The sequence below is a fragment of the Bos mutus genome, chromosome 4 (assembly GCF_027580195.1).
Source record: "Bos mutus isolate GX-2022 chromosome 4, NWIPB_WYAK_1.1, whole genome shotgun sequence".
Taxonomy (NCBI): domain Eukaryota; kingdom Metazoa; phylum Chordata; class Mammalia; order Artiodactyla; family Bovidae; genus Bos; species Bos mutus.
Window position 1 is genome coordinate 98792021 of NC_091620.1, and position 25130 is coordinate 98817150.

General features: G+C 38.7%; 1 protein-coding gene across 1 annotated transcript in view; it reads left to right on the forward strand.

Annotated features, from left to right (window-relative positions):
• The window catches only part of THSD7A (thrombospondin type 1 domain containing 7A), a 479501-nt gene that overhangs the window by 233151 nt on the left and 221220 nt on the right, over window positions 1–25130 (forward strand). The window contains exons 3-4 of the mRNA XM_070369781.1: window positions 21772–22020; window positions 24842–25020. Of these exons, the coding sequence (XP_070225882.1) occupies window positions 21772–22020; window positions 24842–25020 (428 nt within the window). The remainder of the gene's footprint in view (window positions 1–21771; window positions 22021–24841; window positions 25021–25130) is intronic.

The window sequence follows — 25130 nt, forward strand, 5'->3', positions numbered from 1 at the left end:
CACTGCCATACCTGGGCTCTTTTCAGCTCTTTCTGAATGAGTAGCAATAATATTTAGGAAATGTCCCTCTCAGGAGGCACAATTTCTGCCTCTATTTAAGTTTTACCTGATCTGAACCAGCTTACCACTCTTTGTCGATCCTGGTGATTCTTAGAGACCAGCTCTGCCACTTTGTCAGAGTGGCTATTTAAAGCAAGGTTCCTCCAATCTGGGTATGTCATTTGCTAATCTAAATTGATATTTTAAATTCCCCGCGCTTAAATTCAGTAGTGAATAAGAATGTCGTAAGCTTGAGCAGGTCTTTGAAATAGTCAACTAGCCAGAGAGAACCAGAGACTGAAAAGCAGTGCCAGAGTGCAGTTGGTGTTCTGTGTTTCCACATTCGTGAGACTAGGGATTGCATGGGAAACTTAACAGTTAAGAGAAAGGATCAACTGGACTCCAAGGCAGCCATTGTGGGCTTTTGAGCAGATGATAAATTGAATAAATATAAACGTATCAGGTCATTCTGACAGGGGAGTAGAGGACTCTGGATACAGGGGCAGATTAAAGAAAAATGGTGGTTTAGCCTTTTACTTTTCCCATGGAACATGGAATACCTGCCTCAGAATGATAAGAATGGAAATGGAGATCAAAGGATGATCTGAAAAGATGTCCTGCATAAGGATTTGTGTTAGCTTGTTGCTAATTAGCATAAGAGAGAGTAGACAGTGAAGAATCAGGAGGCTTGGAGAAGACAACAGAGCAAGCCAATTTGAGGGGAAGATGGTGAGTTCTGTTTGCGAGCTCTTATATTTGAGGTAGATAGAAATAGGTCCTTAGTTATTTTAGTTGAACATGGTTATGGATGCTCATCTAAGAGAGTGAAAGTTCAGAGAAAATAGAAAAAGACCAGAGACATATCAAATGAATGGTCATCAAAAGCAGGAAAAGTGATGTTATTTTAGAGTAACTGCATCATTTTTCTTATAGTTTTATGAATTAGATTCCATGATCACGTTCTATACTACTTTCAATAGTCACTAGGAACTTTGGATTGTCCAGGCACTGGGCAGTTGGCCAGGTCAGGCAAATGTTAATTAATCCAGTGTCTATATAGAAAAGAATTTCCAATCATTATTACTGCCCCAAAGCTTTCTTGCTTTTAACTTCTATTTCTTACCAGAGATATATTAGATTAATTCTCTCACTCTCTTTCATATGTTATAAAAGTTATGACAGTTAGTCAGTATTTGATTTGATACTTAGTAAGTCTCCTTTTTTTATAGCCTATTTTTCATAGCAGAGTACACAAACATCATTATAATAAATATCTTTACAACAATCCTATTCCTAGGAGCATTTCACAACCCATGCATGCCAGAACTTTACACAATTAATTTCACTTGGAATTAACTTGGAAGAAAAGTTATGACCAACGTAGATAGCATATTGAAAAGCAGAGACATTACTTTGCCAACAAAGGTCCATCTAGTCAAGGCTATGGTTTTTCCTGTGGTCATGTATGGATGTGAGAGTGGGACTGTGAAGAAAGCTGGGTGCCGAAGAATTGATGCTTTGGAACTGTGGTGTTGGAGAAGACTCTTGAGAATCCCTTGGACTACAAGGAGATCCAACCAGTCCATTCTGAAGGAGATCAGCCCTGGGATTTCTTTGGAAGGAATGATGCTAAAGCTGAAACTCCAGTACTTTGGCCACCTCATGCAAAGCGTTGACTCAATGGAAAAGACTCTGATGCTGGGAGGGATTGGGGGCAGGAGGAGAAGGGGAAGACAGAGGATGAGATGGCTGGATGGCATCAGTGACTCAATGGACGTGAGTCTGAGTGAACTCTGGGAGTTGGTGATAGACAGGGAGGCCTGGCGTGCTGCAATTCATGAGGTCGCAGAGAGTCGGCCACGACTGAGCAACTGAACTGAACTGAAGTCTCCTTTTAAATAATTGACATGTTCTTGTGATTTATAAAAGAATATATATTTGGTTATTCAGATGACCAGAATATATTTCTCAAGTATATTTGGTCTTCATCAGCGATAGTTTCTGGCTCAGAGTTGCCCAAACCATAGGAATTCTTCAGTGTAGATAGTGATAAAAGTGTCTTTGTTATGTCAATAGGTGATTTTTGAAAAGCACAGAAGGGTAGGGGCTAGTTGTCAGTGGAGCCAGCTTGTGATGGAAGAGTTGGAACTTTCAATCCCATCTTTCAATCCCCTCTCCACCTTCTAGCAGAGGAGAGGGGCTTGAGGTTGAAGCAGTTGCCAGTGGTTAATGATTTAACCAGTCTTGCTTCCTTAAAAATCCCCAGAAAGATGGGTTTGGAGTGTTTCCAGATTGGTGAAGAAGTGCAGGTGCAGATGGAATGACAGGCCTGGAGAGAGCCTGAAAGCTCCACCCCCTCTCCATACCTTGTCCTGTGCGTCTCTTCTGTCTGTCTCTTCCTGAGTTATATCCTTTTATTAAATAAACCCCTATTCTGGTAAGTAAAATGTTTTTAACTCTGGGTTCTGCAAGCTGGTCTAGCAAATTATTCAAACCTGAGAAGCAGAGTCTTGGGAATCTGTGTGTGGCTGCAGTCAGTCAGTACAGGAAGCAACCTGGCATCTGAAGTGAGAGGGTAGGGACAGTCTTGTAGGCCTTTGAAATCTGACACTGTCTCTGGGTAAATAGTGTCAGAAGGAAGTTGACCTCCCAACATCCAGTGAGTATCCAAGAATTGCTTATTGATGCTGCACACCCCCGCCCCTGCCACACACACACATTAGAAATTAGATGCAGAATTCAAAATAATAGCTAAAATATTTCTGTGGCTAGGTTTCCCTTCTCTTTTCCTTTAGTCTGACTTTTGTGAAACATTCCTTAATGCTGAAGAGGGCCTTTAATGAAAGGAATTGCCCAAATCAGTCATGCCAGGTAACACCATTTTAGAAGGCTGGTAGGTAGTTCTCACTCTGGCTCAGAAAACTATCTACAGAGTTTTCACTGGGGGCAGCTTTGGGATTGTGCCATGAAACTTCACTGTGGTTCTCCTATTGGAACGGCATGGGTGATAAGGAAGCAGCTGCACACAAGCATTCGCTGTTTGAAAGTATAGGAAATGTATGTACTGGCCCTTCCAGGGAGGCCTCACTGCTGTAGCAGTTTAGCCCACTACTCAGTACATGCAGTGCTGGTAGTCCCACATTCAGCTGCTGACCAGCAGCATGGCCCTCAGCTCTAATAGGGAGCATATGATCCCTCCAGCTGGCAGGTGACACCATTTGGCAGCGTTCCCAGCAGCTCAACAAAAGGTTTTCAAATATCGAAGCCAGGGGAAAGACCTCTGCCTTTATAAGGAAAGTAATTTGACTGTGCATGCATTTTGCTTCCATAAGAATTATTGCTTCTAACTCACTGAATTCTGTGAAGGAAAGGGCACACTTAGAGAATGAAATTTAAAAATATGTAAACTGTTCATTCAAATGGATAAATATGTGTAAAATTAGAGGAAATCAAAGTTTGTGCTTAGAAAAGGAATGCTATTTGAACATAATTAAAGGTGGGAAAAGTATTTTTTAAATTCTAGATTCTCAATTTATGATTGTTTGTAACATTTAAAATAAATTGCTTGAAAACCATTTTAGAGCATAATTAAGAAATATTTTCTGAATATATATGTGTGCTCTGATTTTTCACTAATTTTTGCTAGTTCCCAGTTCTGAAAAATTCAAGACAGAAATAAGACAGTTTTACAGATAGGCTCTTGAATAATGTTCGGTGTTATGAGTGTAGCCATAATTTATGTATTTAACCTTCCCATTATTCATAGCCATTTATGTTGTTTCTATATGTTTATAAATGTGATAAATGTCCTTATATTAATACTGTATCATTGTGGGAAAAAAGGAAACACCATTTGCACATAGTTATAGATGGGAAATGTATTATTTTTAAAGATCCAATATGAAAATGCAAGCCAATAAGAATTTAGATTGGTTAGATTATGAAGACTTAATAGGTTTTTATTGAAGAAAGGGACTTTAGAGGTCTTTTCAGAAAATGTAATTTCATCATATGAAAAAGCTATATGGTAGAAGAGTCACCTGATCAGAGTCAAGCAACTCAAGAGTGGCAGTTTAGAAATGACTTGGATCTCGACTATGAATACAGCATTCATCAACTTCTAACCTGTTACAAACTGGAGACTCAGAAAACTAGGCAGTCCTATCAGTCAACTCATTTATTCAGTTGAAAAAAAGGAAACAGTAGATCATAGTAAAAATAAACATATATTTGAGTATTATATTCTTATATTAATCTCTGAATATGATTTTAAAGTTAAATCATTTGTGTGTAAGCATAAGAAATGGAACTGCAGACATAACTGTCAGCTGGTTGATGGCTATCTTGTATATGTGAAAAATACATCTGCCTCCAAAAGTGTGTAATTTTTTTTCTAAGATAGTCAGTAGAGTTATAGTAATACTCTGTATGTGTTTTAAGTTCCACGCCCTTATATTTTCTTTATCATTTTTTAAAAATTGAAGTATAGTTAATTTACAATGTGGTTTCAGGTGTACATAAAAGTGATTCAGTTTATATATATATACATACACATATATAATTTTTCAGATTCTTTTACATTATAGGTTATTAGAAGATAATTTAGTTTGATACTCTATACAGTAAGACTGTGCTGATTATCTATTTTATATATAATAGTGTGTATATGTTAATCCCAAACTCCTAGTTTCTGTCTTACCCCACTCCCTGCTGTCCCCTTTGGTAAACATAAGTTTGTTCTTGAAGTCTGAGTCTGTTCCTGTTTTGTAAATAAATTCATTTTTTTTTTTATATTTCACATTTAAGTGATATCATATGATATTTGTCTTTCTGTGTCTGACTTAGTATGATAATCTCTAGGGCCATTCATGTTGCTGCAAATGGCATTACCTATTCTTGTTATGGCTGCCTAATACTCTTTTGTGGAGAAGGAAATGGCAACCCACTCCAGTGTTCTTGCCTGGAGAATCCCATGGACGAAGAAGCCTGGTGGGCTGCAGTCCATGGGGTCGCACAGAGTCGGACACGACTGAAGCAACTTAGCAGCAGCAGCAGCAGCAGTACTCTTTTGTGTGTATATGTGTATACCACATCCTCTTTATCCATTCACCTGTCAATGCACATTTAGATTGCTCCTATGTCTTGACTGTTGTAAATAGAGCTGCTGTGAACATTGTGCATACCCTTGTATTTTGCAGGTCAGGATAAGGACAATCACTTTCATTAACAGAACAATTTATGTAATCCAGTAAAACATGGGACCATGATGCCTAACAGAATATACAAGCTACAAATGTATTTTGCTTTTTACCAACAAAATGAATTTTTTAATCTACTCTGAACATGAAACTGTGTTTGTTCTCTTTACAAAACTTGGGCATGCTTATTAATATTATGAAAAGATTTATGATATTACCCTTTATATAGAAAATTCTCCTGTAACATTAATAGTGTTACTGCATTTATTTGCATCTTTGCAGGATGAAAACATGCCCTTTAAACCACCTAATATCTGATAATAAATCCCATTTTGTGTGATCTACTCAGTTTCTGTTTTCTGTAGGAAGAAAGGCTATATTGTTAAAGATTCCTTTGTTGACTGTAAATAGTGAATGATTCTATTTTGGGGGTAGTTGAGAGAGTTAGCTGTAGATCAGTGTTCTCAAACTTCAGTATGTTTATGGATCACTTTGGAATGTAGTTAAAATACTGATTCTGACTCAGTAGTGAAGCCTGAGAATCTAAGATCCTGCATGTCTAACAAGCTTTCAGTTAATTGTCAAGGTGTTTGTCTGCAGACCACTTTTAATACCAAAATTCTAGATTATACTAAGCCTTCAAGAATAACTTCTGCCTCCAGAGCCCCTAACTGCAGATGTTAGACTTCAGTGAGACAATTAAAAACTATTCTGGTCCATTTTATTACTGTCCCTGGATTAGAAACAGTATGTCTAGGGTGATTTCCAAACATAACTACTATGATGTTGTTTTCTTTTTTGCTTTGTTAGGAACAAAAAAATACTTTTTTCATATATTGATACCTATCTATCTATTGATTGATCAAGAGGAGAGGTGAGAGAGAAAGGATTAAACAAGTGATTCTAAAAGAAACTTCAAATAGGGGATTTACAGATGTCACATGTTCACCACCTCAGTGCAGATATTCAGCTTACCTGATTGTAAGGGACACACATTTCTTGCTTATAACTTATGACATTTTGTTTTCATTCTGTTATTTCATATTTTTCCTGTGAGAAGGAAAAATTGTCACATGGTGCTACTTGGGGAGGGATGTTTCAGGCCACATTTCAAGACTTTTCTTGAGCGTGGGCCATAACACCTAGGTCCTGAGATATACAGAAGATACTGAGAGATACAGAAGACAGGAGATGAGACTCCAAATGACAAGTGGTGTAGGCAAAAGTGGGTAGATAGAAGTGGGCTAGTGTTATATGGAGACAGTAAGGAGACTGTGCAGAATTGCAGGGTACTAGGGAGGAAGACTGAACATTAATTTTGCTTAAGTAATGACCAGAGTGTCATGGGGTAGTGACAGATTATAGAGAGCTTTGATTACGAGAAATGAAAGTCTGGACTTGGTCTTGAAAAAAATGAGAGATGTGGAAAGTTTCTTTTTAAAAAGCTAAAGAATGATCATGCTATTTTGGGAGGTTAATTAGGCTACCTTCAGAAAGAAGGTATATTTTGACAGGTATTGTGATTATTAAATGGGCTACAGAAATAATTTTCATACAAAATATTTAAAATGGCTTATGGACTCTGTGGGAGAGGGAGAGGGTGGGAAGATTTGGGAGAATGGCATTGAAACATGTAAAATATCATGTAGGAAACAAGTTGCCAGTCCAGGTTCGATGCACGATGCTGGATGCTTGGGGCTGGTGCACTGGACGGCCCAGAGGGTTGGTATGGGGAGGGAGGAGGGAGGAGGGTTCGGGATGGGGAACACATGTATACCTGTGGCGGATTCATTTTGATATTTGGCAAAACTAATGGAATTATGTAAAGATTAAAAATAAAATAAAATTAGAAAAAAAAAAACAAAAAAAAAAAAAGAAAAAAAAAAATGGCATTTTATTTTGTGTAGTACAGTTTGAATTATCAAAAATGAAATAAAAAGTAACCTACAGTTTATCGATTTTAACCTTGCCCAGAAATAAAAAATGTTAAATATACTGGATGATCAGGTTTAAAAGTAACTGTCAGAAATATCTGTGCTCTTTCATCTTTTAATGAAGTCTCTTTAAAGGCAAAAATTAAACTCTGCCTTCTCCACTTTTTCATTTTTTTCAGTCTGATTCTTCTCTGTGTGATTCAAGGTGATTAAGCAATACCTGTTTTTGTCTCAAAGCCAAACTTTTCTTCTGTTCAGTCTTAGCCATCAGGGCTATCCTGGATATACCACACAAACAAAAAGGAAACTTTCATAGTTTCTACATTCACATCTTCTACCATGCTGCTCTACAGAGGCATAGCCTTTGTCTTTGATTCCCAGAGGTGTATATTCTCACTAAAACCATAATGAACCAAAATGTGTGGTTCCCCTAAGCTCTCTCATGTCATCATTTTGCATGACCAGAACAAAGGAGAGGATGGTAAATGATGGTAGCTGAACAATTGAGTAAGTGTCAATTTGGTGACTCTATTTAGTCTCACTAGCAATTGCAAAATGAAATTAATAAGCACCACAGTGCTCACAGACCTATCAAGGTCCTCTGTAAGACCATGTGTGAATTAGTCAGGCCTAAAATGAGCCCCAGATTTTATTTTCCTGTGCTCCAAAATCCCTGTGGATGGTGACTGCAGCCATGAAATTAAAAAGATGATTGCTCCTTGGAAGAAAAGCTATGGCAAACCTGGACAGTGGCAGAGATATCTCTGTGCTGACAAACGTCTGTAGAGTCAAAGCCATGGTTTTGTCAGTGGTCATGTATGGATGTGAGTTAGACCATAAAGAAGGCTGAGTGCCAAAGAATCGATGCTTTCAAGTTGTGATGTCCCCGGGACTGCCAGATCAAACCAGTCAATCCTAAAGGAAATCAACCCTGACTGTTAATTGGAAGGACTGTTGATGAAGCTGAAGTTCCAGTACTTTGGCCACCTGATATGAAGAGCCAGCTCATTGGAAAAGACACTGATGCTGGGGAGGACTGAAGGCAAAAGGAGAAGGAGAGCAACAGAGGATGAGATGTTTTGATAGTATCATGTACTCTGCTGCTAAGTCACTTCAGTTGTGTCCGACTCTGTGTGACCCCATAGACGGCAGCCCACCAGGCTCCCCCGTCCCTGGGATTCTCCAGGCAAGAACACTGGAGTGGGTTGCCATTTCCTTCTCCAATGCATGAAAGTGAAAAGTGAAAGTGAAGTTGCTCAGTCGTGTCTGACTCTTAGCGACCCCATGGACTGCAACCTAACAGGCTCCTCCATCCATGGGATTTTCCAGGCAAGAGTACTGGAGTGGGGTGCCATTGCCTTCTCTGATCATGTATTCAATGGACCTGAATTTGAGCAAACTCCAGGAGATGGTGGAAGACAGAGAAGCCCAGCATGCTGCAGTCCATAGGGTCACAAAATGTCAGAGATGACTTAGTGACTGAATAACAACAAAATGAGCCCCAGTGTGTAAACAGTCAGCTACTCCTGTGGCCTTGACTGTGAACTCTGATATGCTCATGATTTTTATAAGTATACAAGTCATCCAGAACTTTAAACTGTGATCCTTAATTCTGGATTAGTCTACTGGAAATTTCTGCATGTTGGATATGTATGAAATATGTCCATATCAAATTAAGATACTAATGTTAAGCTCAATTATCAACTGCCAGAAACTTGCTTTTTCACTCTATGTTCTCCATTTCAAAGTATCGTAGTAGTGCTCCCCAGATCGCCAAAGCTAAAAACCTCCAAGTTATTTAGTGACTCCTTCCTCTCTTTTAACACCTTCAGCTGTCCATCAGTTTATATGGTTTCTAACTCCCCTTTTGATAGTTTCTGACTCCATTTAATTTCCCCTGTCATTGCTTTTGTTCACACTTTCATATGTCTTATAAGCAGAAATATCTAGTTAGAATTCCATTTCTGCTACTTTATCCAGACTTTTGTGAGACATTTGGATTCCATTTTTGTGGTGCTCGTGGTAAAGAACCCGCCTGCCAAGGCAGGAAATGTAACAGATATGGGTTCAATACCTGGGTCAGGAAGATCCTCTGTAGTAGAAAATAGCAACCCATTGCAGTATTCTTGCCTAAAAAATTCCATGGATAGAGGAGCATGGCAGGCTACAGTCCATAGGCTCGCAAAGAGTCAGACACGACTAAAGCAACAGAGCATGCATCTTAAAATAGAAGAGAGATAAAGCTTCATCTTACAGAATAGTTTTAAGGATTTCATGAGATAGAGATATTTTAGGTAAAACAATATAGTATGTGGCTCACAGTAGGGATTCGGTGAAGATCAATCTCATGTTCACAATCATATCTCCCTCAGTTTGACCAGCGTCTAGCACACAGAAAGCACTCAGTCTGTGTTTACTATAAATATTAATGATGTAATCATCGTCATAGTCTCTCTGTTTCTAACCTTTTACCCTGTTATTCCAACCTCCACCCTGCCGCTGGAATTTACATGAAATGCAAGTATCATGTCCTTTATGCTCCAAAACTTTGAATGGTTCTCTCATCCACAGAAGGTGCTTTTCTGGATCTACATAGCTGCCCTTGATCTGACCTAGGCTTCAATTCCACTCTTGTTTTCACTGCTCAACAAAAGCTCCTTACAATGAAGCCAAGGAAAAAAGCTGTATTTCCCCCACACACCAACAAACAAAAGACTGTTTTTCATGTTTCTATCAATTACCTTCACTTGGTCTAAAATAATAATGTACTACTTCATTTATCCTTCTGTGCCTCCCCAAGCAGAATTGTATGATTCCAGTTTAATTACTATAATCTCATCTTTGTACTCTTGAAGTCCAATATGTAGAGTTACTTGATTTCATATTTACTGAAATAATGGTATTAGAAAATTAAAGGAAAAATAAAGTATAAATAGATATGTTACATGTCTTGTATATTACAAACTATATAATCATATTACTTAATACTGTTCTCATGTTTATGGTGCTGATTTCTATGTAGGACCTGCATTAAAACTTGTTAACATGGATCAGGAAAATTCATGTGATTTGACTTTTCCCTAATTACTAAGTCCTCCTTAAAACAAGTAGCACGTTTTCAAAGTGCTGCTGCTACTGCTGTCAAGTCACGTCAGTCATGTCTGACTCTGTGCAACCCCATAGACGGCAGCCCACCAGGCTCCTCTGTCCCTGGGATTCTCCAGGAAGGAACGCTAAAGTGGGTTGCCATTTCCTGTCAAAGTGCTGCTGCTGCTAAGTCGCTTCAGTCGTGTCGGACTCTGTGCGACCCCATAGACGGCAGCCCACCAGGCTCCCCTGTCCCTGGGATTCTCCAGGCAAGAACACTGGAGTGGGTTGCCATTTCCTTCTAGGATGGTACAAATCCTGGGATTGTGAAATAGTGAAACTAGTGGATTCACAATGTGCCAGTAACCCTGGCATTGGTCTCAGCTACAGCAGTTTGCTCTAACAGAGATTTATAATCAGTTTAATCTGTGAGAAGAAGGGCAGAGTGACTAAGAAAATAAACTCTGATTTTAGAAAATCCAAGTTCAAATTTTGGTTCCCTTCTTGCAAATTCCCATATGATCTTGAACACATTGCCTAACCTTTCAGAAACTCTTTCGTATAAAATAGAAATAATAATGGTACCCACACAAAAGGATTATTGGCTGTTCAGTCTTTCAGTTCCATCTGACTCTCATCCAACCATCTCATCCTCTGTCAGCCCTTTCTCCTCCCACCTTCAATCTTTTCCAGCATCAGGGTCTTTTCCAATGAGTCAGCTCTTCTCATCAGGTGGCTGGAGTATTAGAGCTTCAGCCTTAGCATCAGTCCCTCCAGTCAATATTCAGGACTGATTTCCTTTAGGATTTCCAAGGGACTTTCAAGAGTCTTGTCCAAAATCATAGTTCAAAAGCATCAGTTCTTCAGTACTCAGCCTTCTTTATGGTCCAGCTCGCACATCCATACATCACTACTGGAAAAACCATAGCTTTGACTGTATGGACCTTTGTCAGCAAAGTAATGTCTCTGCTTTTTAATATGCTATCTGGGTTGGTCATAGCTTTTCTTTTTTTTTAAGTAAATTTATTTATTTTAATTGGAGGTTAATTACTTTACAATATTGTATTGGTTTTGCCATACGTAAGCATGAATCCGCCACAGGTATACACGTGTTCCCCATCCTGAACCCCCCTCCCTCCTCCCTCCCCGTATCATCCCTTCCAAGGAGGCAGTGTCTTTGAATTTCATGGCTGCAATCACCACCTGCAGTGATTTTGGAGCCCCAAAAAATAAAGTCTGTCACTGTTTCCATTGTTTCCCCATCTATTTGCCATGAAGTGATGGGACCAGATGCCATGATCTTAGTTTATTGAATGTTGAGTTTTAAGCCAGCTTTTTCAACTCTCCTTTTCACTCACCTTCATGAAGAGGTTCTTTAGTTCTTCTCTTTCTGCCATAAGGGTGGTATCATCTGCATATCTGAGGTTATTGATATTTCTCCCAGCAATCTTGATTCCAGCTTGTGAGTGATCCAGTCCAGCATTTTTCATGCATGAGGTAATATGAATTAAATTTTAATCTTACACTGTCAAGACTTTCAGATACACAAGACTCACAAGATTGCCATCTGGTATTAGTCTGCTTAGAAAGATATAGAGCTTGTCATCATAGTAACCATAGTCATTCCTCATCTTTGATGGGAATTCTTCTAGAAATTCATGCAACATATTTCAGGGGAAGAATGATAATTATACATCCAGCAGGTCAAAGAGCAGCCTTGCATTAAAAGTATCAACCCTACAGGCATTGGTATCTCTGGAAGTGATCTATTTGTAATAGCCTATAAAGTCTCCAGAAAAATAAATTCTAGTCCAAGAGTTTAGGGAAGCACAAAGCTGTAGCTTCCTACCAGGTAGTTTTAGTTTCTCCACAGCAAATTAAATTTATCAAATTGATCATTCTATTATAAATAATATTATCTAGTAACATAGCTGATATTTCAACTTTCATCAGGTTACCAGGTAACTGTAAGAGGAGGCATTTAACTGATGGTCAAATTCTCCACAAAAGATTAAAAGGGACTGTTAATTCTCTGCCTATACATAGAATATAAACTTTGTAAGCATCACATGTGTGTATGTGTGTGTTCAGTTGTTCATTCATGTCCAATTCTTTGCAACCCTATGGACTGTCACCTGCCAGGCTCTTCTGTCTGTGATATTTTCCAGGCAAGAATACTGGAGCAGATTGCCATTTCCTCCTCCAGGGGATCTTCCCAACCCAGGGATCAAACCCACATCTCTTGCATCTCCTGCATTGGCTGGCAGATTCTTTACCATGGGCACCACCTGGAAAGCCCCATATATGCATATATGTGTATGATAACAATCTGATGAAGTGTTATAAATGTATCTAAGAGGAAATTAAACATGGAGGGTTTTGTATGAAATGAGTTGTAGAGGTCATCATTTGGTCATTATTTTGCCTAATTTTCATGAAATACCTTGTGTTGTTCATCACAGAGAAAGTTTTGCTCTTAGGTTAGTGTTGTTACCTAATGCATCATTAATAGGCAATATGTGACATGTGAGTAAAAATGGGATTCTGGTCCTCTCTGTTGTTGTAAGGAGCAACAGAGCTGACTCATAGGACCATTTTACTGCCACTCTCAGATGATTCTTCTGCCCAGACCTCCCAGCTCAGACAAATTGACTTTGACGTTTTAAGCTCTAATTGTTTCCTAGGAATGCAATTTTCATACACATGCCAGTAGAATTAAGAAGATTGAATGTGAGTTGTTATATTAAAATGGACCTGCCTCTCTGTATGGTTGATTATCATAGTTAAATATAGCACCTGAATGATGAGACAGAATTATCACTGAACTCTCCCATTGGAACAGATGCTCTATTGTGGCAACAGGCCTCCTCTATCTTGTAAACATGAACTACTAGTTATTGATAATGTGCATGAGTTCAACTAAGAATCAGCACAAGGCAATCTAATTCCAGGAAAATCCTTCAAAGTGCATAAACCCAAGGTCGATGACATTCTCTAACATCATCTTCATCTTTGTAAGTAGACATTAGGATTAAGAATTCAACATCCCTTCTGAAAGGAGGGTTGGGGAGAGTCTTCTATGACACCACAGTTTGAAAGTGTCAATTCTTCAGTGCTCAGCCTTCTTTATGGTCCAACTCTCACATTGATTCCAACTGCAGGATGGAGAGCCTTCATCAATCCTTGGGAAACTGAGGACTTAATTTACAGTAGGCACATCTCTCAAGGCAGGTCTCTCACCGAAATTCCTCGTATTAGTGTCTGGTTGCAGTTTGCTAAAATAATAAAAGCATATCATCAACAGCTCATGCATTGCCTTGGTGTGGACCCAGAGTGCAAGCATAGACAAAGAGCAGACACTGACTTCACACTCCGATAGGTCACAGTTTGGTAATGAAATCAAAGTGCATGATCAACAGTTCATACATTGCCTTGGTGTGGACCCACAGTGCAAGCACAGAGGAAGAGCAGGCACTGACTCCACACTTCTGATAGGTTGCAGTTTGCTAAAATAATAAAAGGGTGTGATCAATAGCTCATACATTGCCTTGGTGTGGACCCAGAGTGCAAGCACAGGAGAAGAGCAAACACTGATTTCACACTTCTGATAGAGATCAAGCCCTGAGCGTTTGGAGTGTGAACACTGACTCCAAGACTTTAGACTACCAGAGAACTACCCCTGCTGCTGCTGCTAAGTTGCGTCTGTTGTGACCAACTCTGTGCGACCCCATAAACAGGAGCCCACCAGGCTCTGCCGTCCCTGGGATTCTTCAGGCAAGAACACTGGAGTGGGTTGCCATTTCCTTCTCCAATGCATGAAAGTGAAAAGTGAGAGTGAAGTCGCTCAGTCGTGTCTGACTCTTCGAGACCCCATGAACTGCAGCCTACCAGGCTCCTCCGTCCATGGGATCTTCCAGGCAAGAGTACTGGAGTGGGGTGCCATTGCCTTCTCCAGAGAAATAACCCTAGCGGGTACCAAATGGTGAGAACTCACACAAAGGAAACCACTGTAAAGAAGACCCAGCATCACCCAACCACCAAAAGCACCCTGTGCAGGATGCCTCATCTAAACAACAAACAAAATACAAACCCAATCATCAGCAGACAGGATTACCACCTCACTCAGTGTTTCCCATCAGAGGAAAAGCAAACAAACAAAAACTCAACACAAATCTCACCCTATAAGAAACTTACACAAACCACTGGACCAACCTTAGGGGGCAGAAACCAAAAGGAAGAAAGAATTCAACCTTGGAGTCTGGGAAAAGCAGACCTCAAACACAGTAAGTGTAAAAAGAAATAATGAAAAAGCAGAGAAATATTACACAAATGAAGGAACAAATTAGAAACACAGTGGTCCAAATAAATGAAGAGGAAATAGGAAAACTACCTGAAAAAGAATTCAGAATAATGATAGTAAAGATGATCAAAAACCTTGAAAACAGAATGGGGAAAAATGCAAGAATCAATTAACAAAGACATGGAAGAATTAAAGAATAAACATGGAGACAAACAACACAATTACTGAAATTAAAAATACTCTAGAAGGAATCAATGGCAGAATATTTGAAGCAGAAGAACGAATCAGTGACCTGGAAGATAAAATGGTGGAAATAACTTCTGAAGAGCAGAATAAAATAAAAAGAATGAAAAGAAATGAGGATTGTCCTCTGGGACAATATCAAATGCACCAACATTCGAATAATAGGGGTCCCAGAAGAAGAAGAGAAAAAGAAAAGATTTTTGAAGAGATTATAGTTGAAAATTTCCCCAACATGGAAAAGGAAATAGTCAATCAAGTCCAAGAGGCACAGAGAGTCCCATACAGGATAAATCCAAGGAGAAACATGCCAAGACACATACTAATCAAACTAAAAAAGACTAAACACAAAGAAAGAATATTAAAAGCAGCAAGGGAGAAGCAATAAGTAACATACAAGGGAAACCCCATATGCTTAACAGCTGATCTTTCAGCAGAAACTCTGCAGACCAGAAGGGAATGGCAGGATACATTTAAACATTTAAAGTACTGACAGGGAAAAATCTACAACCAAGATTACTGTACCCAGCAAGGATCTCATTCAAAACTGATGGAGAAATCAAAAGCTTCTCAGACAGGCAGAAGTTAAGACAACTCAGTACCACCTAACAAGCTTTACAACAAATGTTAAATGGATTTACATAGTCAAGAAATACAAGAGAAGAAAAAGGATCTACAAAATCAACCCCAAACAATTAAGAAAATGGCAATGGAAACATATATATCAATAATTACTTTAAATGTAAATGGATTAAATGCTTCAACCAAAAGACACAGACTGGCTGAATGGATACAAAAACATGACCCATGTATATGCTATCTACAAGAAACCCACTTTAGACCCCAAGACACATATAGACTGAAAGTGAGAGGATGAAAAAATATATTCCATGCAAATGGGAAGCAAAATTAAGCTGGAGTAGCAATCCTCATATCTGACAAAATAGACCTTAAAATAAAGAAGATTACAAGAGATAAGGAAAGACACTACATAATGACCAAGGGATCAATCCAAGAGGAAGACATCACAACTGTAAATAATATGCACTCAACATAGGAGCACCTCAGTACATAAGACAAACACTAACAGACATAAAATGAGAAACTGACAGGAACACAATAATAGTAAGAGACTGTAACACCCCACTCACACCAATGGATGGATCATCAAAACAGAAAACTAATAAGGAAACACAAGTCTTAAATGATACATTAGATGCTGCTGCCACTGCTAAGTTGCTTCAGTCGTGTCCAACTCTGTGTGACCCCATAGACCGCAGCCCACCAAGCTCCCCCGTCCCAGGGATTCTCCAGGCAAGAATACTGGAGTGGGTTGCCATTTCCTTCTCCAATGCATGAAAGTGAAAAGTGAAAGTGAAGTCACTCAGTCGTGTCCGACTCCTAGCGACCTCATGGACTGCAGCCTACCAGGCTCCTCCGTCCATGGGATTTTCCAGGCGAGAGTACTGGAGTGGGGTGCCATTGCCTTCTCCATACATTAGATGAGATGGATGTTATTGATATCTTCAGGACATCCCATCCAAATGCAGAGGAATACATCTTCTCAAGAGCACATGGAACATTCTCCGTATAGACCATATCTTGGGTCACAAATCAAACCTCAGTAAATTTAAGAAAATAGAAATCATATCATGCATCTTCTCTGACCACAATGCTATGATATTAGATATCAATTACAAGAAAAAAAACTGTAAGAAACACAAACACATGGAGATTAAACAACACATTTCTAAAAAACCAACAGGTTACAAAGAAATAAAAAGGGAAATAAAAAAATTTCTAGAAACAAATGATAATGAAAACTTGACAACCTAAAGCCTATGGAATGCAGCAAAAGCAGTTCTAAGAGGGAAGTTTATTTATAGCAATAGAATCCTACCTCAAGAAAGAAGAAAAACATCAAATAGACAGCCTAACTCTACACCTAAAACAACTGGAAAAAGAAAAACAAAAAAATCCCAAAATTAGTAGAAGGAAAAAAATCATAAAGATCTGAGCAGAAATAAATGAAAAAGAAATGAAAGAAACAATACTAAAGATTAATAAAACTAAAAGCTGGTTCTTTGACAAGATAAAATTGACTAATATTTAGCCAGATTCATCAGGAAAAAAGGAGAAAAGAATAAAATCAACAAAATTAGAAATGAAAAAGGAGAGGTTACAACAGACAATGCAGAAATACAAAGGATTATAAAAGACTATTATGAACAACTATATGGCAATAAAATGGATAACCTGGAAGAAATGGACAGATTCTTAGAAAAGTTCAATCTTCCAAGAATGAACAGGAAGAAATAGAAATTATAAATAACCTAATTACAGGCACTGAAATGGAAGCTGTGATAAAAAAAAATCTCCCAAAAAAGAAAAGCCCAGGACCAGATGGCTTCACAGGAGAATTCTGTCAAACGTTTAGAGATGAGCTAATGCCTATCCTTCTAAAAACTCTTTCAAAAAATTGCAGAGGAAGGAACACTTCCAAACTCATTCTGCAAGGCCACCATCACCCTAATACCAAAACCAGACAAAAACAACACACAAAAAGAAAACTACAGGCCAATGTCACTGATGAACATAGATGTAAAAACCCTCAACAAAATTTTAGCAAACAGAATTCATAAACACATCAAAAAGCTGGTTTATTCTAGGAATGCAAGGATTCTTCAATATATGCAAATCAATGTGATACACCATATCAACAGATTGAAAGATAAAATCCATTTGATAATATCAATAGATGCAGAAAAAGCCTTTGACAAAATTCAGCACCCATTTATGATTACAACTCTTCAAAAAATGGGCATAGAAGGAACCTACCTCAACATAGTAAAGGCCATATATGATAAGCCTCGAGTGGTCATGTATGGATGTGAAAGTTGGACTGTGGAGAAAGCTGAGCGCCGAAGAATTGATGCTTTTGAACTGTGGTGTTGGAGAAGACTCTTGAGAGTCCCTTGGACTGCAAGGAGATCCAACCAGTCCATTCTGAAGGAAATCAGCCCTGGGATTACTTTGGAAGGAATGATGCTAAAGCTGAAACTCCAGTACTTTGGCCACCTCATTCGAAGAGTTGACTCACTGGAAAAGTCTCTGATGCTGGGAGGAATTGGGGGCAGGAGGAGAAGGGGACGACAGAGGATGAGATGGCTGGATGGCATCACTGACTCAATGGATGTGAGTCTGAGTGAACTCCGGGAGTTGGTGATGGACAGGGAGGCCTGGCATGCTGCGATTCATGGGGTCTCAAAGAGTCGGATGTGACTGAGTGACTGAACTGAACTGAACAGCAAACATTATTCTCAATAGTGAAAAACTGAAAGCGTTACCCCTAAGATCAGGAACAAGACAAGGGTGTCCACTTTCACCACTCTTATTCAACATAGTTCTGGAAGTCCTAGCTACAGCAATCAGAGAAGAAAAAGAAATAAAAAGAATCCAGATCAGGAAAGAAGTAACGCTCTCACTGTTTGCAGATGACATGATACTGTACATAGAAAATCCTAAAGATAGTACCAGAAAATAACTAGAGCTAATCAATGAATTTAGCAAAGTTGCAGGATATAAAATCAATACACAGAAATCATTTGCATTTCTATATACTAACATAGAAAAACCAGCAAGAGAAATTAAGGAATCAATCCCATTCACCATTGCAACAAAAAGAATTAAATATCTAGGAATAAACTTACTTACTGAGACAAAAGAACTGTACACAAAATTATGAGACACTGATGAAAGAAATCAAAGGAAACATAAATAGATGGGGAGATATTCCATGTTCCTAGGTAGGAAGAATCAATATTATGAAAATGACTATATCACCAAATGCAATCTACAGATTCAATGTGATCCCTATCAAATTACCAATGGCATTTTTTACAAAACTAAAACAAAAAATTTCACAATTCATATGGAAACACAAAAGACCTCAAATAGCCAAAGCAATCTTAAGAAAGAAGAATGGAGCTGGAGGAATCAACCTTCCTGACTTCAGATTATACTACAAAGCTACAGTCATCAAGACAGTATGGTACTGGCACAAAAACAGAAATATAGACTAATAGAACAAGATAGAAAGCCCAGAAATAAACCCATGCACCTATGAGTACCTTATTTTTGACAAAGGAGTCAAGAATATACAATGGGGCAAAGACAGCCTCTTCAATAAATGGTGCTGGGAAATCTGGACAGCTACATGTAAAAGAATGAAATTAGAACACTTCCTAACACCATACACAAAGATAAACTCAAAATGGATTAAAGACCTAAATGTAAGACCAGAAACTATAAAACTCTTAGAGGAAAACATAAGCAGAACACTCGACATAAAGCAAGATCCTCTATGACCCATCTTCTGCTACTGCTGCTGCTGCTAAGTTGCTTCAGTCGTGTCTGACTCTATGCGACCCCATAGATGGCAGCCCACCAGGCTCCCCCGTCCCTGGGATTCTCCAGGCAAGAATACTGGAGTGGGTTGCCATTTCCTTCTCCAATGCATGAAAGTGAAAATTGAAAGTGAAGTTGCTCAGTCGTGCCCGACTCTTAGCGACCTCATGGACTGCAGCCTATCAGGCTCCTCCATCCATGGGATTTTCCAGGCAAGAGTACTGGAGTGGAGTGCCATTGCCTTCTCCGGACCCATCTCCTAGAGTAATAGAAATAAAAAGAAAAGTAAACAAGTGGGACCTGATTAAACTTAAAAGCTTTTGCACACCAAAGGAAACTATAAGCAAGATAATAAGTCCACCCTCAGAATGGGAGAAAATAATAGCAAATGAAACAACTGACAAAGGATTAATTTCCAAAATATACAAGCAGCTCATGCAACTCAATACCAGGAAAATAAACAACCCGCTCAAAAAGTGGGAAAAAGACCTAAATAGACATTTCCCCAAAGAAGACATACAGATGGCTAACAAATACATGAAAAGATGCTCAACACTGCTCATTATTAGAGAAATGCAAATCAAAACTACAATGAGCTATCACCTCACACTGGTCAGAATGGGCCTCATCAAACAGTCTACAAACAATAAATGCTGGAGAGGGTATGGAGATAAGGGAACACTCTTACACTGTTGGTGGGAATGTAAATTGATACAGCCACTATGGAAGACGGTATGGAGATTCCTTGAAAAAACTAGGAATAAAACCACCATATGACCCAGCAATCCCACTCCTAGGCGTATACCCTGAGGAAACCAGGGTTGAAAAAGACACATGTATCCCATTGTTCATTGCAGCACTATTTACAATAGCCAGAACATGGAAGCAACCTAGATGTCCATCAACAGATGAATGGATAAAGAGGTTGTGGTACATATACATAATGGAATATTACTCAGCCATAAAAAGGAACACATTTGAGTCAGTTCTGATAAGGTGGATGAGCCCAGAACATATTATACAGAGTAAAGTGAGTCAGAAAGAGAAAGAGAAACATCATATTCTAATGCATATATATGGAATCTATAAAAATGGTTCTGAAGAATTTATTTACGGGGCAGCAATGGAGAAACAGACATAGAGAATGGACTCATGGACATGGGGAGAGGGGAAGAGAGAGTGAGATGTATGGAAAGAGTAACATGGAAACTTACCTTACCATATGTAAAATAGCCAACGAGAATTTGTTGTATGGCTCAGAAAACTCAAACAGGGGCTCTGTATCAACCTAGAGGGGTGGGATGGAGAGGGAAATGGGAGGGAGGTTCAAAAGGGAGGAGAGATATGTATACCTGTGACTGATTCATGTTGAGGTTTGACAGAAAACAACAAAATTCTGTAAAACAATTATCCTTCAGTAAAAAAAAAAAAAAAAAAAAAAGAATTCAACATCCTTCTAATTCAAGGAGGAAACATTAGATAAGAATTTGAACATAAATACTTTACTGGTGACTAAATATTCTAGATCTATTTAGAGGATATCTCTACAGCAGTATAGCCTAAAAAATTTATATTTCTAATGTTTGTTGTTCAATTGCTCACTCAAGTCTGAACTCTTTGTGACCCCATGAACTGCAGAACACAAGGCTTCTCTGTCCTTCACTGTCTCCCGGAGTTTGCTCAAACTCATGTCCATTGAGTCGATGATGCCATCCAACCATCTCATCCTCTGTCACCCTTCTAATGCTTAAAGAAAGTGAACGTGAAGTCGCTCAGTCATGTCCGACTCTTTGTGACCCCATGGACTGCAGCCTACCAGGCTTCTCCGTCCGTGGGATTTTCCAGGCAAGGGTACTGGAGTGGGCTGCCGTTTCCTTCTCCAGGGGATCTTCCCAACCCAGGGATCAAACCCAGGTCTCCTGCATTGCAGACAGACACTTTACTGTCTGAGCCACCAGGGAAGCCTCTAATGCTTAGGATGTGTTTAATTAATATACTCATATGTAGACCTTGCATTAAAGTATGAACTGGAAAAAGTTGAGGTATTTGAATAAGCCTACATTATAATTGTAATTGACAGCTAAAATTTCAAATGATATTAAAAATAATTATAAGCATAAATTAAATTACTTTTTCTATTCAAAATAATATTGTAGTAGTTATCCAAGCATGTTTATTTAAATCACTAAACAGAGTGAAAATTGTCTTATGTTAACAGTTCATTTTCTAAGTTAAAACAAATCTGGAGTGAGTAAAATGAACAATATGGTAAACTTAGTTTCAGCTAATTTTGCTTCATCCTTTTATTTTCTATTTCCTGTGAATGGTTTAACAACTATTACAAACTAAGAGGAAATGCAAATGTTAGCTTGGAGTCTAACAGCTTTTACACGTCATAAATGTTGGTACGTTTTCAGTGAAATTGAAATTGTACTTCCAAGTAGAAATAAAAATGTCCAAGCTGATTTTGCTCTGGAACGTTCATGCCTGCCTACAAGTTCATGCCTGCCTATAAGTTCATGCCTGCCTATAAGTCTGTGATGAGAATATTAATTCTCTTTTGCAGCTTCTGCCAGCAAGAGAAGCTGCCAATGACCTTCCAGGCCTGCGTGATGACCAAGGAGTGCCAGGTGTCCGAGTGGTCGGAGTGGAGCCCCTGCTCAAAAACATGCCATGACCCGGCATCCCCTAAAGGCACCCGCATGAGAGCTCGGCTCATCAGGCAGTTTCCTATTGGCAGCGAGAAGAAGTGTCCAGAACTTGAGGAAGAAGAGCCCTGTGTGTCTCAAGGAGATGGAGTTGCCCCCTGTGCCACGTGAGTTAATAAGGACAGTGGTCTCTGCTGCCCCGTCTGCCCAAACTGCATATTCCTTTAGCTGTTTGATTTCAACTGGATGGTGTGTTGAGAAATACTGATTTTTACAAATTCTAAGTAGAAATGTATCTCTTTACAAACACTATCCTATAAAAACAAATAATACCAGTTTTACTAAATAAAAGTGTCAGTAACAAGCTATGTTTTCCAATCTTCACAAAATTTGGATTTTTAGCAGTAGTTCTTTGCATATTTTCTATAATGAGGACTGACAAGCTTTTTTTGTAGTGGAGAAAATAGTAAATTTGTTAGTCTTTATGAGCCACATGTGTCTCTGTCATGATGATTCAACTCTGCTGTTGGAAAGTGAAGTCACTCAGTCGTGTCCGACTCTTAGCAACCCCATGGACTGCAGCCCACCAGGCCCTCTGTCCATGGGATTTTCCAGGCAAGAGTCCTGGAGTGGGGTGCCATTGCTGTTGGAGCTGTAGCCAATATGTAAAGAAATGAGTGTGGATATGTCTCCATAAAATTTATTTATAGAAACAGTACAGGTTGAATTTAGCCATAGTTGGTCAACTAGTCTATAAGGTAAAATAATCTTTCAAAATATAGGTTCCTTATGCCTATTGAGCAAGCCCTATTAAAATTCAGTACTGTGTATAACAAATCCTATTAAATAGAGTAGAATACTACATCAAATAATAAGACTTTAAGCTCTCTCAGGACCAAGATTGCTTATTAACCTTGGGTGTGGAGATTGTTTCTTCTTTAATCACTTGTATATGTCGTAGGACCAGGCACATAGTAAGTGCCCAATAAATGTTCATCAAATTCAGATTAAACACGACTGATTTTGAAATATTTGGCACTGTAACTATATTGTTTTTATCCTTAAAAATCATTTCAAAGACATTTCTGTGAGTTAACTTGGTGATAAATATGTTTCAGGTTGGTCTGAATGTAGAGAGTATTTACGAAAAAACTTACAGAATCTTAGTTTATCAGTAGGTACCCACAAGCTTCATTGAAAGGTTCCCTGGAATATTTGAAACATTTAGAGAACAGGCTTACAGCTTGCACTTGATGAACCAGTGAAGAGGAAAATTACCATTACCAGCTGCTGCTGCTCCTCCCATTTCTAACAGTAATAATAATAATAACAAAGCATAGTAATGATTCATACAAGATCTTCAGTTATGCAGCACTATGGAATCCTCCCTTCTCCCCTAACATAACCAGTAACTGAACACTCTGAAGTTTCCTTCCTAACTTCTCTGCCTGCCCCACTGACTTGTGTGTTCCCCTGACATAACAGTTTCAGGGACGTTGCCAGGTTCTCTAGTCAGAGTGTTTCGTTTCCTGCAAGATTCTTCCTTTTTTTTTTTTTTAATCTCAAGCTAGGATGTCTTTATCCTCTCAGTTATTCAAACATCATTAACTATTAATTAAAATAAATCCCTATTCTAAATCTCTGTCTTCTAACCCTTTGTGGATGGTAGCATATTTTTTTAAGAATGTGTAATCACTTTACATTACTAAAAAATTTATTTCTCCCACAGGACTCCTTAGGATGACCTATGTTGGGATGCTGCTCTATAAAAAAAATAAAATAAAAATTTCATTTTAACTCCCCTAATGAATAGCTTGTTTAGTTTTCTTTTCTGTCACGCCTCCCCATCCCTCCTCCCAAGGCATCAATTATCAATGATTTTATAATTGACCTGAATGCTGCACCTCCTTTATAAATATATGTCAAGAGCATTGTTCCTTGATGCCCCAGACCTGTACCTCTGTTAAAATTACCACTTACAAAAATTGAAAAATGGGCATGAAGTTCACCTTTACCGACATGAAACCTTACCACTGACAAAGCAAAGCATCTTGATCAGACATCCAAGAGCCCATTTAACCTTTTTGTCTAATTGAGATGAGCATTAGCACATCCATTTGTACCTGTGTTGGCTGTTAATCTGATTACTAAGGAAGCATCTTGGTAAAGTGACATAAAGTACTCCAAGAGCCATTTTCTTTGTGCTTTTAGAATATCCATTTTCCTTGAGGTGGAGAAATGCCATCACTGTCTGTCTTCAGTGACATCAAGACCCTGGCTATCTCCTTAAAGCATGTGTTAGGCTGACAATCCCCCGACATTTTTTTCACATCATAATCTTGATTGGAGCTTTAATTTAGAAGCATAGATCATCTTTCCTATGTTCCACTGATTAGAAATGTCAGCTCTTTTCATCATTCATCAGTACTCATCAGGGATGCTCAAATGTTACAGGAGAAAAAAAAACTCTTATTCTCAGCAATAAAGAGAAAACTCTGAATTATGTTATATTTTTGTTACTAACACACAATTAACAATTTTGACCAGTACGAAGAAGGAATTTTCATACATTTTATTAAAGACAAAACAAATGTTTGGGTTCATCATCATATAGAATGTTCTTCATTCTCAGATTCAATCTTCCTTTGTTTATAAACATGAAAAAAGGGCAAGCCTGAGTTCAGCTTAATTAAACATAAAATGTCATATATTCAGCATTATGCTCTCTTTGCATAAAATATTTATAAGTAACTTCTAGTAGGTGCAATTAAAACTGGATCATCTTAAATTTAACCCCTCTTTAAACAGAGCAGGGTAAGGATGTAGAAGAAGGGATTGAAACTGAACCTGTGCCAGAGGTGTGGTCTAAGATTGATTCAAGGGGAAGGAATTGTTCAGGTTAATTTTCTTGAGGGGAAAAAACAAATAGGATTGGAGAAAAGTTTTATTCACTAACACATGGCCACTGCCGGCATTTTCTTTATCTAGATACAGCTGGAGGACCACAGAGTGGACTGAGTGTCGGGTGGACCCTCTGCTCAGTCAACAGGACAAGAGGCGAGGCAACCAGACGGCCCTCTGCGGAGGAGGGGTCCAGACCCGAGAGGCGTACTGCGTGCAGGCCAACGAGAACCTCCTCTCATTGAACACGCACAAGGACAAAGAAGGTAAATCTTGTTTCCTTCTCAAGTACTCACCTATGGAGAGCAGGCATGGGAGCATCCTGCAGGGGTATATGTGCAGTCATTTGGGGGCATGAAGAGCCATATATTAGTTC